At 37.0% G+C, this 18618-nt stretch overlaps 1 protein-coding gene across 2 annotated transcripts in view; it reads right to left on the bottom strand.

Moving 5' to 3' along the window:
* Positions 1 to 18618, bottom strand: part of INO80C (INO80 complex subunit C) — a 30320-nt gene that overhangs the window by 10039 nt on the left and 1663 nt on the right. The window contains exon 2 of one of the 2 annotated variants that reach the window (XM_053960349.1): positions 8 to 118. The exons of the other annotated variant lie outside the window; for it this stretch is intronic. Coding sequence (XP_053816324.1) covers positions 8 to 118 — 111 coding nt within the window. The remainder of the gene's footprint in view (positions 1 to 7; positions 119 to 18618) is intronic. 2 annotated transcript variants of the gene reach the window in all.

Genomic DNA, 18618 nt, shown 5'->3' with positions numbered 1-18618 from the left:
TACTTACAATGAAGTTTGGGTCTTTAAATGGTAACGGCTTGGCAGTAGTTTCCACTGATCCTGTGCTGGAGTCTGTGTTCAGAAATTTATTTTCACTCACAGCCTCTCCACCTGCACTCTGCAGAAAAGATACAGTCTTACTCCTTGTTACTGTGAGCAAGTTTAACTGGAGACAGAGGCATCTGTTGTACTACCTGTTGCCTTTTTAGCTTTCCTATCTCTTTTGAATCCAAAGAGGTTGTATGCCAAGAGTGGGGAAGCATGAAACAGAGTATTTCTCAATCAAGTTACAACTGACACACAAAAGGGAGGAGGGGAATAGAGTGGCCGAAGCCCACTGAGTAAAGACTGCATAGGATTTATTGCAATATTAATAAAAGCCACCTCATCTTATTTTATAAAGTGCAAGACAGCATGTGCAACCCAAAACAGCAGAAATGTACACTGTTTTAGAATGTTCTGTATAGTATTAACAGGAATATATAAAATTTATAAAAAGGCTTTTCATCAACTTTCTAAAGAAAAAATTATTAATCATTTTATTCTTCACCCTTGGTGCCAGCTGTGCTTGAGCAAGGACTGAGAAAAAGTATTTTATTATATATTATTTTTATATACAAGCTTAAAAAAATCTAGATGGGTGCTAGTTAGGGTTTTCTAGGTTTTCTTTATGGTTTGTTTATTTATTTAGCAGGAAGAGCAGTCAGAAAAGATGTGTGTGACTGGAAAGCTAAAAAAGTTGTGTAGCAGTCTAAGCAATTTCTGATAATTCTGCATGGCTGAGTTTATGGGGTTTTTAAAATTTGTTAGTGACCTGTAAGGCTCTACATTACCAGAACTAGCCCATGCTACACACATAAATATTTCTTTGAAATCCTCATCTATCCCAAAGTCAGTGCAAATTTTGCCACTGAGTTTGGTAGTTTAGTCAATAGGAATTCATACCTTGATTTTTTTTTTTTTACTTGGAGTAAAAGCTTGGCTAAAAGCTATGTCAGTATTTACTGAGTGGATGGTTAAAATGTCCTTTCATGTTATGTTTAGAGAGAAAATACTTAGGGGAAAAAAGTGTTTTCCTGTAAAAACCTTTTGTGTTGATACAATACTCATTTAAGTATGAAAAAAAGGACTGCTATTATTTGTGGCTTATTGGAGTACTTCTACAAACTGGACTGTATAGCAAAGGCCATGATTTAGCATATCTTTCTCCATGTGACTACAAGGGAAGCGTTTTTACTCTTAATACATGCAAAAGTAATTACAGGGTTAGGGACTAGGCAAGTTGAACTCTTAGGGGAAATAGTCATTCTACAGTGCCTGTTTTCAACACAGCAAAGAGAGGTCTTAAATACTTGGAAGTATAAAGTAAAAAAGCAATGTTTCTAGTGCCTTACTAAAATAAAAATATGAATAGAAATAATCTGTTTTCAAAACAACACAGTCCTATGTAAGTTCATATTACAGGAGATAAGGCAATAATAACATCAGCAGAAGCTACACTGAAGCCTGTAGCTTAAACTTGATTCTTCCATTGAGGACAGAAAACATTAAAAGGCAGTGACTGTCAAAGAAACAGAACAAATGCAGATGGATGTTTGGAAACATGTACATTATGTGGCAGTGAGCAGAGAAAATATCTTCATCAATCCTGAATAAAGTGGCTTTATACACTGAGTTCCTAGGTTTCAAAATATATTCTTGTACATGCATGCTTCCAGCACTTCAGATTTCAGCAGCAAACATTAGTCAGCTTTGAGAAATACAAGGCTTGAGATACAAGATTATTTTTCATGAATTCATTATCTCTGATACTGCTCATTATCAGTGTAAATTCTCTTAGGTAGAAGAATCAACACTCAGATTTATTCTTCAAAGCATTCTTGCCTTTTCTTTGGTACCATCTGGTTGGTTTTAAACCCACTTCTACAGATAATTACTTTATCACTGTTGTCCCTTCAGTGATCTTCTCCTAAGTATTCTGGTTTCTGTGAAACAGGCTTTGAGTAGTATTTCAACAATATCCCAAAACAGTAACTAGTACTTTGAGACTCAGCAAATAAAAATAGTTAAATAGTAAAGGGGAAGAAACTTCTTATACATATAATCTGTAATTTCTGCAACTGGACATACTTACATACTACCCTCCCTGTCTTCAGTGTCTTTTTCTGTGTGGATTCAGTGCTAATTTTGCTGGTGCAGTGGGAAGGAAAGTAAGGAATTGTTCCTGGCAGGACAATTCTTGAACGTAAATACTACATGTAATTTCTTTTCCGTATAAACTCCTAAGGGATTTCAGGTATTAGAGCTGCTAAGAGTCAGGCTAGTCCTCATTACAGGACAGACGTTGATTTTGTTGGTGCGGGTATCCCTTGCATGGTGACAGAGGCAGCAGGATCTAGAGCAGCAACTGCTGCTTTTTGGGTTTGTTGCCCATCAAGGCATCAGGTTCATAGGATCACCCAAGTCATCTTCCAGTGCCAGGGAGACATAATGCCAGCAGTAGCCTCTGGATCTGTCATGGACAATTTGAGAGCAGCAGTTTCCTGTCCAAGGCAAAGGGTGCAGGGCTGTAAAGCAGTTTTCGTATCACTGAGGCATGCAGCTGATACCCTGATTTCAGAGCCCTGTGACAGACTGTGAAGCAAATAAGACTGAGTATTATGATTCCAGTTAAATGCTGGGAACTGAGATAAAGACATACTGTAGAGGCATGCCACTTTCCTCACTCAGCACTGCTTGTATGAAAACTCTGATTTTCAGCAATGGGACCATGGCAGAGAGACACTCAGCTAATGTGCTTCTCTTTCTGGAAAAACATTAAAGAGTTGAGCAGAAGCACTGCTTCCCGAATAATGTGCTATTGCACAGAGGCGTGAACTCTGGCAGTACAGAGCTTTGAAAAGCTCTTCCCATGCAGCCTGCAGAAGTCTCAGCTGATATTCTTTGCAGCTTTATAGCCACAAACTGCAAGTGCCTCTAAAATCTACAAATCTCTCTGGCCTATGTTTTAAACGTCAGGATTTAAAGCACCAGAAACTTCATGTAATTTTTCAGGTTCATTTTCTGAAAGTTTTTTAAAGGCAGGAGATATGGATCTACCCTTGTTCTGACAAACACGTTTCCTGAAAGAGAATAATACAGTGATAATACAAGTCATTATTTACAGCCTGAAAAGAGATTCCTCAGTGAACAATTACAGAACAGTAAAGGTAATATTTAACTTTTAATATCAGTTGAAAACATCTCTCCCAAATGTGCTTGTTCTCTTGGTCGTTTAGATTGGAAGACAGTTCATTCTTCACTGTCATGTGCTGGGACAAACAAACAGGAAGAATACAAATGCCCTTTGTAGTCCTATGAAGTGACGGTGGTGTCGTGAGCACAGTGAGGAAGTGTCTGTCACCAGGGAACACGCTCTGCTCAATGTGTGCTGTAACCCCCAGTCACGTGTGGGGCAGCTTCCCCTTCCTGCCCAGTCCACAGCCCATCCCCAGCACATTTTCCCTACCAAGCCACTCTCTTAGCTAACTCCCTCAACCCCAGACTCCTGGGATAATCCCAAATGCTTTGCTGTGGGGCTAAAAAGAAGGTGCAACCAAGGGCTGAAATGCTCAAAAGCTTCTTTAAAGTTTCTTTTTAACTGATCTTGTAAACAATCTTTATGGGAAATTCAATACACACTTCAAGGAGAGAACAGCTTTTAACATGCACTTTATAACTAAATTGTGTCTTTTAAATGGTAGTTTATGTAACTAGGGCTACAGGGAATTTGTGCTACATTAGTCACTAAGCAGTATGTTTTTCTCCATAGTCTGTTGAAGATCATAGCAACAAAGATTTTGGAGTGGCTTTAGGTTTACAGGGTACACCTGCATGGAAAAATGAAGATGTGACATCAGTACTGCTGAACATGCTTATGCTAGTTTTACCTCAAATAAGGATAAAAATACTGCAGTAATGACTGCAGCTAAGTCATCAGTAACTACCAGTAATTCATCCTCTCCCAGCACCTCTTTCTGTGGCTATTAATCCCCACTGAAGTCCATGTTGCCACTTTTCATGTTACCCCTCTCTGTTCTTCTCCTCCTCCTCCCAGTATCCCCAGGCATTGAACACCTTGACTGGAATGGCATGTATTAAAAGTCACAGGCAGCAGGTCAAATACTTCTTACAGGAGCACTTGTGCAATTTTATTCCCTCTGTAAAGTCGTGTTTATGTGCTTCAGCTGAATTTTAACTACAACCACAGTATGGCAAGTTGGCAACCTCTATCCCTCCTGGGATAGACGAGAGAAATAGTGAGGGGATGAGCTTCTATTTTGCAGTTCTTTTCATGAGACCATCTACCGAGTATTCAGAGCATCCCTGCTGGGTGGGACAATGTCCTCCCTGTTATGTCCTAGGACTAGGTGACAGTCGCCCAAGGGAGGAAGATGGCAGAGGACTTGGTAACAAAAATTTGAGAGAGACTGAAAACCTGCAGCAAACACTTGGAAGTCCTAATAAGTTTGCTTTATGAGCAGCCAAATCTGGGGAAGAGACCTGACCAAAGCTTTGCTACCTTTACACTGGTTTCTTTTGAGTAAAGCCAAACCTCAGGAATGAGCCTAGCTTGGACCCTGCTGTATATACTGTCTATACTGGGAGGAAACACACTGGGAGGTTGCCTATTCACATACTACTTTCACTATTAGGTTTTGGTAGGTCTATTAATTTTTTGTATATATTTTGTTCCAAATTCCCTACCGCAGATATTTTCACATGATTTCCAAAGACTGAGCCATCTGTCTGGTTTTATTGAGAGAGGACAAACAAAACTTGTAGATCGTGGAAGCTGATTTCTTTGTTTTGGCTACTTCCAGGTGGAATCAGCTTTGTGGGGTTTGGGATGGGTGTCTGCAATGACACTAAATACCAGGTGAAATTAGCTTACTATGAAAGTGCTTGTTCCACTCATAATTTCTTTTTTTTTTTTTTTTTATTTCCCCCAGAAAAGATTAAAAAAGGATTAAAACTGCACAACATCAGTATATATCAGAATAGCTGATATATACTGAAGTAAAATTTCTTACCTATTTACTTCTGGATTACATTCTGTAATAATTTTTAAGTTATTTTATACTAACAGGATTTTACTATGTATTAGAAACCCATGAAAATATGAAACATAAAGTCAAGATGTAAATGTGTGCATTTCTGGCATCCTATCACTGCATACCATGCATGTCATGGCTTACAAAAAAAAATGGATTTGCACATCACTAAAGGTATACTATGACCATCAGTGGCCAGTTTTACTAGATGTTAACAGTTTTACATGCTAAAACAAAATTTAAAACCAGAAGGTAACTGAACAATGTGTTGATAAATCAAAACTCAAATGCATAAATAAATTCTATGAGAACTGGAAAGGGAGTTTCTAATTTAAGGAAGCAAAATCAATACTGAAAACATTGATTCTTTCTGTTTTCTGCAAATCATTAATTTGTTCGTTTTGACAATATATTGTCAAAAGGTACAGGAATTGTAAATGAAAGTGACTGCACAGGTGGGATTCTGGTCTGGTTTTGTTTCTGTATTCAGAAATTTCTGAATTGCTGAAATGCTGGCTTTGTCTTATAGTGATGATGAGAGTGTTGTATGTCACCAATGAAAAAGAAGTAATTAGAGGAGTCTGGTCCCAAGCACCCAATTTACTGAGGAACCCACTTGTCTTCAACCTTTCTATGTGAAATTCAAGAAATAGTTTAAATTACTTTTACTTTTTTTTGGCAACTGATTTTCATAATCACAATTCATAATCACTACTACAATGTTGCTTTAACTCAGCTTCAATAATGGTGCATGTCTAATTTTTCCTGTAGTAGGTTACTTCTTAAACAGCAATTTCCAACTTGTAGCAACTTACTTGGCTTTTAGTTGTGTGTAAGTTCTGTGATATCCTGACAAGAGCTGTGGCATGCAGCCAGGGAAGAAAATGGTAATTTAGAAAATCAATGGATAATACCTGTATTTTCACTAGCAGACAATTACAGTGAGTGAGAATGCCATGTGGAAACAGAGCACGAATGTCACTAGATGACAGCAGCGATGATATGAGCAGACTTTTTAAAATTGGGAGTAGATCCTGAATGTCAGCTATTTAATGGAGTGCCAGCTAATACTGCTCATACTGGAACATATATTAAGTTGCTTGATTAATATATCAGCTCTCACTATAACAAGGCTGGCCCAAGTTCTTGCACATTCTAAATAGTTAAATCATTTAACTTTGCATGATGACATGACAGGGGCCATTAAAACTTGAACACGTACCCTCTGGCAGACAAAAATGCAGCTCTTTACATTGCTGGGAATAATTCACTGAGAAAGGTGTCAGAATTAGATGTGTTTAAGCTCAAGTTAAAATGATGGTTAAAAAATTTCTCATTGCCAACATTATAACCATGATACATTTCTGAAAGCAAACTTACTGAAGACTCAGTAACAATGCAGGAACTGACAAAACAGCACTGTTTAGAACATGATTAACTCTATCCACATCTGTGACAGAAGAGTTTGCTGGAAAGACCTTTTCAGTAAGACATATAAACGTGTCTTCCTCATCTTTTTACTAGTTCTTGGATTCAGCAGGAAGAACTTTTTCCCTCTTCCTTTCTACTCACTAAAATGAAGCCCAGTGCAACTTCCCCATCCTTTTCTCTCTCAGCATTTGGGTACACGGTAGTATTTTAGGAACGTTCTCCCTTCAAAGACGGTCCTACCTTATTTTGGGCATAGGACAAAAACCAGTTCAGCTGGAAAATGTTCAAATGCCAAGAAGGAAAAGAAAAACCCCTAATCTTGCACATTCACAACAAATTCTGTTCCACAGGTCACTGAAAAACTGAATTTACTTAAAAATCCCTGAAATCCTGAGTAGTATCCAGCTATTAAGTACAGTGCAGATCACTGTCCTCGATTTGAGTTGCAAGTTGGCAAGTCATTTCTGTACACAGTTTAAATTGGGAGTAAATCCACCTAAGTCAGTGGATTTCATCACTGTCAACTCGTCTTAAAAGACAAAGGTCCTGGTATAGGTTTCTGCTTCCACTGATATCACAAGTAAATATCCCAAAGGCCTGACAACAAAAATATTTTTGCTTAAATTACCACATTGTCCTCAGATACTACTGCTGTTTTCACTTATAAAGAAAGCTGAAAGAGGGTTGTTAAAAGCAAACGTAACAACACAAAGTTTGAAATTAGATTGTTGGATTATTATAATAATAGTTTACAATTCCAAGTACATGTATCACTAACTGCACTTCTTCTAACCATTTCCCATAGGATTTTTGAGTCACGTGTCAAACTACTTACATGTACAAGACTTACAAAACCTGCCTTTGCTAAAGCAGAGGTCCTTTCCCTCTGACTTGCTGAGTATTTCCACTGAGCATCAAGAGTTAATCAACTGTGCAAATTAACTCCAAACATATGACTAAAATTTAGACATAATGTCTGCTGTTTGATATATAAGAGTATGGGGGAAGGTGTTTGAAGCAGGACACAGAAAACACTTCAACTGCAATTTAAATAAATAAAGATAATACATAAAGACACATAAGCTGCCCAGATAGCAATCTTGACATCATGCTTTCAGACTTCTGCTGTTCTGAGGCGAGTTAAACATCTCACATTCCAACTGCCTCAGAAAGGCTGAATAAAATTTTACTCATGCACTAAAAGATTGGACTGTCACAAAGTGATGGATGGCTTTTCTATGCTCTCTGTAGGGTATTTCAATACCATAGACTCCAAGTGCTCTTGATTAAAAGGCGACATTCTCATTTAGGGTCCTGTCAGTGCCTGAGCATAAAACCATTATCATTCACCTGCACTGGTGGTTTCAGTGACAAAATACTTACCAAAATGTATAAAATACTAATTACTTTAGTCACTTTGATAGAGGTATAAAATACCCTAATGCAAAGCTCTATTATTACGTGTGAGGGTTAGAATTCAAAATTAAAAATGCAACCAAAGGGAGAATAAGATTTTAATTACATTCCCCACCTCTCAAGCATTTCTTAAAAACCTGGGGGAAAAAGATATAGCAATTTCATGACACAAGATCTCCTTTCACAATGGTACTGCTCACTTTAAAAAAAAAAAAAAAAACAAATAAACCAAGAAAAACTCAAGTTCACTTTCTTCTCTTCAAAATTATTAAACAGTCAAACACAGAATAAGATGAACAAGCCTCAGTAAAAAGCTTGGATTTATTCTCAAGAGATTTCAAACGCCTAACATGTTTTCCCATTTAAAGACTTTTAAGTACTGTGATAGGCAAAGTTTTATAACTTACAGATATTTAAAGGAAAAATTTTACTATTTGCTGTGGGGAAAAGTCTCAAATAAAATGTAATTGGGACGCAACTGTGAATAGCTTCATGCTATCCCAGAAAAGCTTGGTTTAATTTGCATTTGCCACAAAGCTCCCTTTGGTTAAAATAATTGCAAGGGATCTCTCACTTGTAGATTTCATTTGGTGGATTGGGACTACTCCTTGTTTATAAAGTTTGACAGTTTTCTTTATTAAGAAAATTTACCTTGGACAAATTCATAAGCATAAGCTGAATGGCATTGCCAAAGTGGCCCTAGAGCTGAAACTTTCAGTATATTTAGAATCCAAAAGCACGTGTTGGGTCGTACTTTCATCAAGGGTAAAAGTGAGCTCAGTTAACAGAATATTTTGATCCCTCTAAATAAAAAAGTCTCCTAAATTGATGGGCTTTAAGACTGAAAATGGATGAAAGCATACTAGCAAAAAAGACTACAGTAAATCACAACTGAATTTTTATAAAAAAAAAGCCAGTGTGTTCCTTTCTCTATCAGAAAAAATCAGTCAAGGACTTTGGCTAAACTGCATCTTAAAGTTTAAAATACATCATTTGATACAGAACAGTTAAGGTCAAAGTACTTCTGGAGAAAAGTGTGGAGGATTACAATATGCTCATGTGCCATTAACATTGTAATGCTGCTTAGGGAGCATACCAGAATCCCTGTACCCAGTAACAGCCTTCAGCCAAGGAGGATCCAAGTCCATTCATCTACACGTGACTGAATCAAGGACAAGGAAAGCAAAAAGTTATCGGCTCCTATGATTGATGGGAGAGTAATTTCACTCTGAAAAAATGAAACGAAAACCCTCAGTTTCCTGATTGTAGTTTATTCTGTAGAACATTATCCATTCTGATGGGAAATAACACTTGAGTAACAAAGAAAAACGAAACGCCATTTCTTCAAGGAAAGGCAATTAAATAGTTTCAACTGAAATGGGGTATCTTTCAGAGCTCCTACTCTATTTATTTTGCTAAGGAAAATACACACCTGAATTAGAGAAGTTAAATTTTACCTTCAAAATTATATGGACTACTGGGTAAACCAATACAGAAAACAAATCTGCACTTTTGCATTTTCCCTATTTTTTGCACATTTTAGCACTTGATTTCTGTTTGTCTTGTAACTTTAAGGATATTAAAATTCTAGTTTTATTTAATTTCTGCTAACCACACTACTTCTGCCATGGTGCATTGCAGTCTAAAGTTACTTAGAAGAAGGTTTTTCCATTTGTACACAGGTATTTAAGACTGCCATACCGAGACACCATGTCAGAAACACAAAGCTTGGGTACACTGATCTATGAAATATTGCAATGCTCAGGAACTGAGAATAAAAACATTCTTACTACAGACCTTCAAGAAGTTATCAAAGGTATAATGTATCAGAGAGCAGTAATTTTATCAGATGCTCCAAAGGTCTTTTAAAGAAAACAAGAAAATAAACTATACCTTAGACTTTAAACTTCTTCAAGCTAAACCTGTCATCTTTATTGTTTGTCTCATATTATGGGACAAAAAAAATCTGGTTGCACATGCCCTGAATACTGCATTCACATTCCTTTCTCTAGTAAACTCACTACCAACCATTCCAACTTTGAATAGTGCACCAGTTTTCTGTACTCAGCAGAATGGTAGGTGCATTATCCAATGGATACATACATTTAACTGGATAATGAAAAAAAAAAAAAAAAACAAACTTGACAACTGAACCAAAACAAACATATGACAAATTCTGATTTAGATAAAAATAAGGTAATATAAGTATCTCTTCTCTTGTAGACTATTTTGAGGCAGCTCAGGAGAAAAAGGGAAGACAGAGTTGTATGGTAGAGCTAATTTGAAGGCAAATTTCTGCAGAAACATTTGTACAAGTAGGTGGTTGTTTACTCAGCTATGCAAGTTCTGTGGCACTTCACCCTGATACCATATACTGAAGTTGAGGAACGGCAGCAGATCTGAAAAGTGCCAGACAGTTCAGTGTTTTCAAATAAACTTATATCCCAACTGCTTTTTTTTTGCTTGAAATAGAACAGAAGTATTAAAAGACTTGACTTGCCACTACATTAGAATCAGTGAACTTTTGGTATCACATCCACAGTCGTAGGTGAGAGGGGAAATGTAGTGGTGGGTTTAACAGGATCCTGTTTTAAGACATTTCCCACAATGAATTATTCAGCAAATAAAAAAATACCTTCTGGACAGATAAAAAAAGGACAGGCATAAAAAAAGGCAAGTCTATATCTGTAAAAAAAGGCAATTCTGGCTGCAACAAGTAGGTTTAACAAAAAGCCAGATGAAAACGGCATTTCTGACTGGAGAAAATTCCAACTCATTAATGTGAGCCTTAAACTAGCACTTCTAGTTCTAGACTATGCAAATAAAGATAATCAACTTAAAGAATAAGACCTTTTCCGACTACTGCTTTCTTTGGAGGAGCCTGAGTACACTGTGCATACATACATACATCAAGGAAAAATGGCCTTCTTCTATTGCAGTTTGTTGACTTTAACAGCTAATTTTGCTGTCAGAACATTGTCCTGTCCTTTCAAGGGAAGAGCAGTTCTACTAAAACATAACCATTGTACAGCATAGGGAGATTTAATACTGTCTGAATGTAGTCATTGATTTTTGTGGTAATTTTCACGTTTGAATCTGCCTATGACAAGAGCGTAGGACTTTGTTTAGGGAGAGGACACACCCATCTTAGTCATACAACCAGACATCTGGAAGTTGACACAGTAACATTGAGTCACTGACGCTGGAAGGGGTCTCAGGAGGTCATCAGCTTGCCTCCTGCCCAAACCAGGGTCAAAACTGACCTTGGACTAGATTCCTGGGGCTTTCCCCCAGCAGGCCCCAAACACTTCCAAGCGCAGAGATTGCACAACTCTCCGTGCAGCTCTCAGTCTCCCTGGCTAGAAATCAATATCTTATAAAATAGAAAATACTGGTTTTAGTAACAAAAAGCTCTTTTGGACATAAGCAGTCATATAACTTATATTAATTACTGCCCTAATTTCTGCATGTTCCAATTCAGCAGTATTTTGCTGTCCTGATTGTTTCAAAGCATAAATGTAACAAAGTTTTTAGACAGAGGAGTCATATTTTATTAAAGGCACCACTTTATCTGGAAAATTAAGACAAGCTTCTGGATGGACTGAATACCAATACACCACAGACTCAACAGAAAGATTTTTTTTGGCACATTACTTTCACATAGTTTCCTAGAGGGTTTTAACTCCCTCCACCTTTATCCTAAATGATGAGTGCTTTCACAATACTTTCCCCCTCACCTGATGAACATTGCCTATACTCCTGAGATGCCAATAACCTTTTCTTCAAATATGGTCTCCTTGATTCATAGCAAACCAAACTCTAAGCAGTAGTTCTGTATTTAGTTTGGGAAGTTGCTGTTTCACTTTCAAATATGAAAAAATACTTAAATGCCTGAAATTTGATTTGAGTTTTCCAGCTGTACTGCTTAAGTGACACTAGCCACACCTGTAAACCTTGTCTAATTTATGCAGAAACTATCATAGGTGTCTCAGCCTTTCCTGCCTTTTTTCTTGTTCTCTCATTAACTCAGAAAAATAAAAATCTGAGGAAGCAATAAATAAGGCTGTCATGATAAGCACACTGCATCCATATGAACATTGGGGTAAGTAAAGCTACAAGCATGTCAACTCTCCAAGGGCAAAAACTCAAAAACCTAAGTTGCTTAAAACTGTGTAGAAGGTTTTACCTCTAGGCCTGTGGATGTTTGCAAAATGAGCTTTTTTAATTACATCAGATTTTATGTAGTACACCTATTAGGTAGGTTGTACACAGAAGCATGGAAATTTTTGTGTTTATTGAAAATTAAGGACATATGATACACAACAAATCATACTTCTCTGTTTAATAAATGATAAAAAGGCAGATAAGATACTAAGAGAATCTTTTCACATGGTAAATCCCAGCAATGGCCTTTATATGCTTTATAAAAGGAATTTTATCTTTTAATTCTCAAAAACACTCCTTATCCACAGCAGGGTCTTTTAATCAGCAAGGACAGTTTTTCTTCCTGAGTCAACCAGTACTTACATCCTGGGGCAGGACAATTACAAGACATGTAGTCACAGACATTCACTCCTTCCAAAATGATGGCTCCACCACAGTGTAAGTATGTATTACCCACAAAAGAGTTTCCTTCCATCCATTTCAAATTTGTTTCTTGAATTAACAGTATTACATTTTTACTACTACATAAACACATCTTATTAGATGGCATGACTATTTAACTTTTTATCTAGAGTCTACAAAGGAAATTCGTTCTGATCCCTGTTTGCACAACTGTGTATTTTGTATTAAAATTATCATAAGACAAAATATGTAACAGAAATAAAGACCTAAAATACATAAGCAGACCATTCTGATAACTATGTTCATTACTAAACTATGGATTTGTTCTCTTTGGAACAGAGAGAAAACCTCCACCCTTGGCTGTAGAGGAGAACACCTTTCCACACTCCCACACCAGATCTGCTTTTAGCCAAGTGGTTAGGGTGTGCTTGGGAAAGAGAGGGTTTGAATCCCTTCAGGCAGTGGCAGGAACAGGTAACTTCAAGTGGAGGACAGACTAAGGAGTTGTAAGGACAGATGATATAAAAAGTGTGTAAGTGTGCTTCTACTTTTGAAAGAAAGGATTTAATACCTGCTTTCAAGAAGGCAGATGTTCATGGTTCTGAATCCCAAGTAGAACGAGTTTCCTAAATCTTCAGGGAGAAGTATAATTAGGACCACTACATATTTCTTGATAACTTATTTTGGTGGCATCTCACAGTCAGCAGAATCAGCCGAGGGACTTAGAGACTGACAGACAAGCAATACGACAGCTGAAGCTGTTACTTTCCAGGCCTTCCTGCAGGAAGGGACAGGGGATCAAGCATTTAATTTAGTCTGTTTCAGTCAACTAATGAAATCTGGAATTAAGAGTATGCAAGCTCATGAAGTTGGTTGCTTGTAGTGGACAAGTGGTTTTCCTTGCCACTTGGTCGTGCCTCTTCCTTGTGCTACACCCCACAGCTGTTAGCCTTCCCTGTGAATCAGTCCAGTTCAGCAGTGCAGCAGCAGACAGTGCAGCTTCCAGGAGAGGGGGAATGCTTGGCAAGTCCTGACAGCAGACCTCTATCAGTGGGAACAGGTCTGGGGAGAGCCAAAGCTGGCATGATGCACGCAGCAGGAGCATGCAACTGAGACTTGTGGAGGTGGATAAGAGGGAAGAAGATAGGAGGAGACTGGGACTCCAATAATGAGAAACTTATTAATTTGCCTAATTGAGCCTCTTAAAGTTGCAGGTGTGCTTTGCAGTGAGGCAAGACACGCTGTTTATGGATATGAATTCTTGTGTCAGGGCCAGGCATACTTTACAACACATTGTGTCACAAGCTTTTATGGCCTTCTGCAGATTTAAATCCAATCTCTCCATTCTGCTTTCTTGGAATGTTTGAAAAATGTGTTCACAACCCTCATAACTAATAAATTAATATTAGCCTTTCTAATCCAAAACAAACACATTGAATAAATTAATATAATATATAATTGATATAACTACAAATGCATTGCTACAGCAAGAATTGCAGTGACTACCAAACACAATTATTGCACTTTAGAAAAATGTGAAAAACAGTCTAACACCTTTTCAAATCTGCAATATCTAGACAGTTAAGTTATTGCAAATTTTCTTTTGTTAATCTGAATATTTTATAGCACTAACTGGATTCTGAGATCCCTTTTTAGGGGTACTATCTCTCAAGAGAAAATTTCATGCTAAAGTACATGTATGAGGTGTTTTAGATTGCTCTTTCTCCTTCAAAAAATAACCTAACCTATTTTATCTCCTTATGATAGAAGTGGTGAAACATCTTTATTAAGTCTCCTAAATTTCCTGCATGTTTATTATGAATCCTGAAACTAGGTGTGATCATAGTTAAGACTCCACCTTCTGTTAGCTAAAGGAGAGATTAAAATTGTCTGCTAGGACAAGTGAAGAAGGGTAAAAAACCCATGATACCAGCATACTGATGCCCATAGTAAAAGGCAACACACATATGCTTTTTCCTTTTTACAACATACAACATCTGTGTTTACTCTAAAACTAAAATCTATACACATTTGGTTGGGGGAGGTAGGTAATTCTTTGAGATTGGCATAGTCTGGTTTAGAAATTCACATACTTTTATGATTACAGATCATCTGAAGCCTTCAAAATGTGATAAATGTCAAGCAAAGTTAATTCTTAGCTCTGTTTTGACAGTTTCCATTTTAACCTAGATTGCTCTATAAAAGCAATTCCTTTTTTAAAATAAAGCTAAGCTTAAAACACACATAATTTTTGCCAGATTTCTGTAGAAAATCTGCTTTTTGTCTTTTAATTACCATTTTTCCCCATCAGGGACTGGAGGGATTCTCATTCTTTAATAGATTTAACTTTAAATGTGTAAGTGACAAAAAATGGTGCTTCGAGATAATCCCGTTTCTCCTTAGTGGGCTGCCTGAAAATAAGATGTATTTTGGGAAGAGTATTGCAGCTATTCACTATCAGCTTTGTTGCAGAAAGTATCTTTGTGGTGCAGAGTCTGAAAGGATTGGATATAAGCAGTGACCCTCTGAGAGCTTCATTCCGAGAACTGCAAGTCTGGAGGATTTTCAATGCTCTGTGGTCTGGTGACATGATCTGTGATGCCAGAGCACATTGATACATGTGGGATAGCTCTGCCAATTGAAATGCTACCTGCTAAAACTCTTGTTAAGACACAGCAATTTGTTTTGAACTGGCTGCTAGTTTTGTAAGACCCAAAACTCTTGGGCAGGGTTTGGTACAATTGTGCAAGTGGCTGAACTCGAAGAGCTCACCTTAGCAGTTTTTATCAGTAACTAGCAATCACCTGCAATGTATCATGGTATCTATATTTTATCCAATGGAAGTGTCATTTAAATCAATTTAATTACATTTGAATTAACATACCATGGGAACACATTGTATCTTTTAAAGACATCATTCCAGCCAAGCAGTAGCCTCAGACTGGAACAGCTTCACTGATTAAAATTAATGTATTTTTGGTTACTGTTACAATCTTACAGGATGAGAGAGGTTTTAAAACAAAAAGTGTAGTCTAGAGCATAATGACATGATAGCTTTTTAATAAACTGGCAAATAGATACGTACTTATATCTCCCTACTAGTATGCTGTGTCAGGTTCCTTCTGCCTTTCAGGGCAGGTGGATTGGTGAGAAATGCTACTTGTTTATTAAATTTCCAACTACAGAGGAGAATCATGCTTTTCTGTAGCAGAAAGTCTAATATGGAATAATACTAAAATAGTAAGTTTGGTATCATACTGACTGCAGTAAACAAGGTCTGAAGTGGTAAGTAGGTAATTTTTAATTTTCACTCAGAAAGTTGTTATACTGTGCCACACTGAAGGAGGTCCTCTAAGAGGTTGTCCCAGAACATGGTGACAGCAGCAGCTCAGCTCAGTAGCTCTAGTGGTCACTTGCCGATTCTGTAGTCAAACTCACTCACCCTAACCTTGATTTTCAGGAACTAACAACCAGATCAAATGGGCTCTTTAAAAAATAAAGTTATTTTTAAATTGATTTGATGATTTCCTACTAAGAGTGCTAGGCTTGGAAAAATAGCATGACAGGAGAATTGATTAAATTTACTGATATTTAGGGTTAAATTCTGTGCTGTTTATATACTAGGATAAGCTTTCTGCCTTTAGTGGGCAGCTTTTGAGTACACAACAGTAACCATGTTAATATGTATCTATTTAAGTCCACTTATTGAACTTACACGGGTCTATCAGAACTGTGAAATCTGATGATCTTCAGTTTATGAGATAAAAACATCATAATACAGATACATCTAAAATAAAAATGGAGTTCTAATTGTATCAGAGTCACTCCATTTATTTTTGTGTGGTGCATTAGACGAGCTTATTTAGCAGGATAGTAACTAAATAATTTTGATTTTATTTTCTAACATTGTTGTAGAGTTTTTGCTTTTAAGGATAGAATGAGAAATACAGACAGCATTAAGCAGACATACCAGTAGTACTGCTGCAATAATAATAATTATAGATAGAATCAATATAAATATTTCACTGGTTTGTCTGAAGTTATTTCACAAATAATGTACGCAAATTTAATTTACCATATTATTTAGCATAGTTTCTCTCTTTAATTTTTCCTATAATAAAATCAGAAACTTTTTTCCAAATCATTCTCCTATCTTACTGCAAATTCCATCTTTAAAGATTGTTAGCTGTCACAGTAAAGCATTTTACTCCATTAGTTACATCTTGATCTAGAATATACTCTTTTAAAAGCTTCCTGTTGCAGTGTAATTTGTAAAAATAATGGTGTGAACATTAAGATAGAGCAACTGGTGGCATTTTGAGATCAGTATCAAAGATTCTATCCCAGGTTAAGTGATAGTAATTAATGAGACAGGAGACCTGGAAACAAGTCTGCACAGGAGCCAGGGATGGAGCTGAATCAGCAGCTACTGGGAACCACTGGGCAGGGATATCTAAGGGAATGGTGCTCTATAATTCACTACACAGCACTGGTTTTGACACATTAATGTTACCATTTAATATACATAATAATCCTCAACATGGTTGCAGCAAAGACTGAGGTATTATGCAGTGGCACAACGACATGGGAGGAATAATTGTGTAATGCTAATGAAAGTGGAGTAATCAATTTGCAATCATGCTTTCCTGTAAACTCACTTTTAATATTACGTTTGGTAAATACCAGCATTATGTCCAAAAAGCATGTGTCTCCTTCTGTAGACATGACTGACAAGCCCTGTGAGCAATGTGCTTCCAAAACAAATATGACTCAATACCTTTGGGTCAGTAACTCACACAAATCACACAGAATGTTCTGAGCTGGAAGGGACCGACAAGGATCATCAATTCCAGCTCTCAAGTGAATGGTCCATATGGGAATTGAACCCACAACCTTGGTGTTATTAGCACAATGCTCTAAAAAAAAAGATGAAGAATGTTTTTGGTAATGTTCCTAAGGTGTATCTTAGAGAAAGTAGCAATTCACATGTTGAAGAAAAAAAAATCAAAATGTGGTTTATAAAAATCTGTATGCTGTGAGATAATTGTGCCTTCTTGTAGGATATACACAGTTACTCAAACTAGTTGATTACACTGCTATTCTTAAGTAAATTTGTTATATAATAAATGAACACATTTCTAAAATTTACCATTTTACCAGACCAACGTGTCTTTCAGGGTGAGCATGGTGACAGCTGCTTGTGACATAGAGCCCATGAAGTATACAATTTGCAGAACTAACAAAAATCCCTTTTTGTTTAATTTCACAAAGACTGGATCAGAGACATGGGGATGTTCACAGCTGGCACAATGTGAAGTGTATTTTCATATAGGCCAGCACAAGGCTCTCAGTAGAAGTTACTACTTAATACAAAGGGGGACCCCAGATCTAAGTTGACCCTTGCAGGTAATTTTAAACCTTCCAGTAGGGATTATCTTACCTGCAGTTTGATAGTTAACCAAGGAAATAATGTCAGTTTACTTATAATACAAATCATTTAATGCTGAGCTATGTCATGACATGTTTTGGTGAGCTATGGCATAATCAACATTTTTAACTCAAAACATGCAGAGCCCCCATTTCATTTCTGTTTGAACTGGCCTACTCCAGAGCTAGCCAGCAACACTGAATGAGACTGCTAGAATGAGCTGTTTCTTGTCCCATTCCTAAGGTTACACATTTTCTGAGACATTTTTTTATTTTCCTTGTGGGATTGATCTGCACTGCTGAGGTCGATGAATGCGTAGGATGACTTGGATGTTGTGTTGAGAAATTACTTTTTTCTCCACTGAAATGGCTTGTGAGAAGAATTACAAAAACTGTTTATCACACGCTATTGAAACCCAGCTTGAGTAAGAAATCATGGATTGTCTCATAACACTGGAAGCTGTCCACAAGATTAAGTTTGGTGTGAACTTTGGAAAACAGTTTTAGAGGCTGAAGGGTGTGGGGAAACCTTAAGCATAAATTATTTATACACAGTTAAGTTATATATCAATATATAATGCTTTATATCTGCACACACACACACACACACACACACAGAACGGACCTCTCCACACTGGAAAATTCAGATCATCATCTTTATCACACCTTGAAAAAGTTGTCAAAT

This window comes from Vidua chalybeata, chromosome 1 (genome assembly GCF_026979565.1).
Source record: "Vidua chalybeata isolate OUT-0048 chromosome 1, bVidCha1 merged haplotype, whole genome shotgun sequence".
In the NCBI taxonomy this organism is placed as follows: Eukaryota; Metazoa; Chordata; class Aves; order Passeriformes; family Viduidae; genus Vidua; species Vidua chalybeata.
This window is presented reverse-complemented; position numbering and strand designations above follow the sequence as displayed.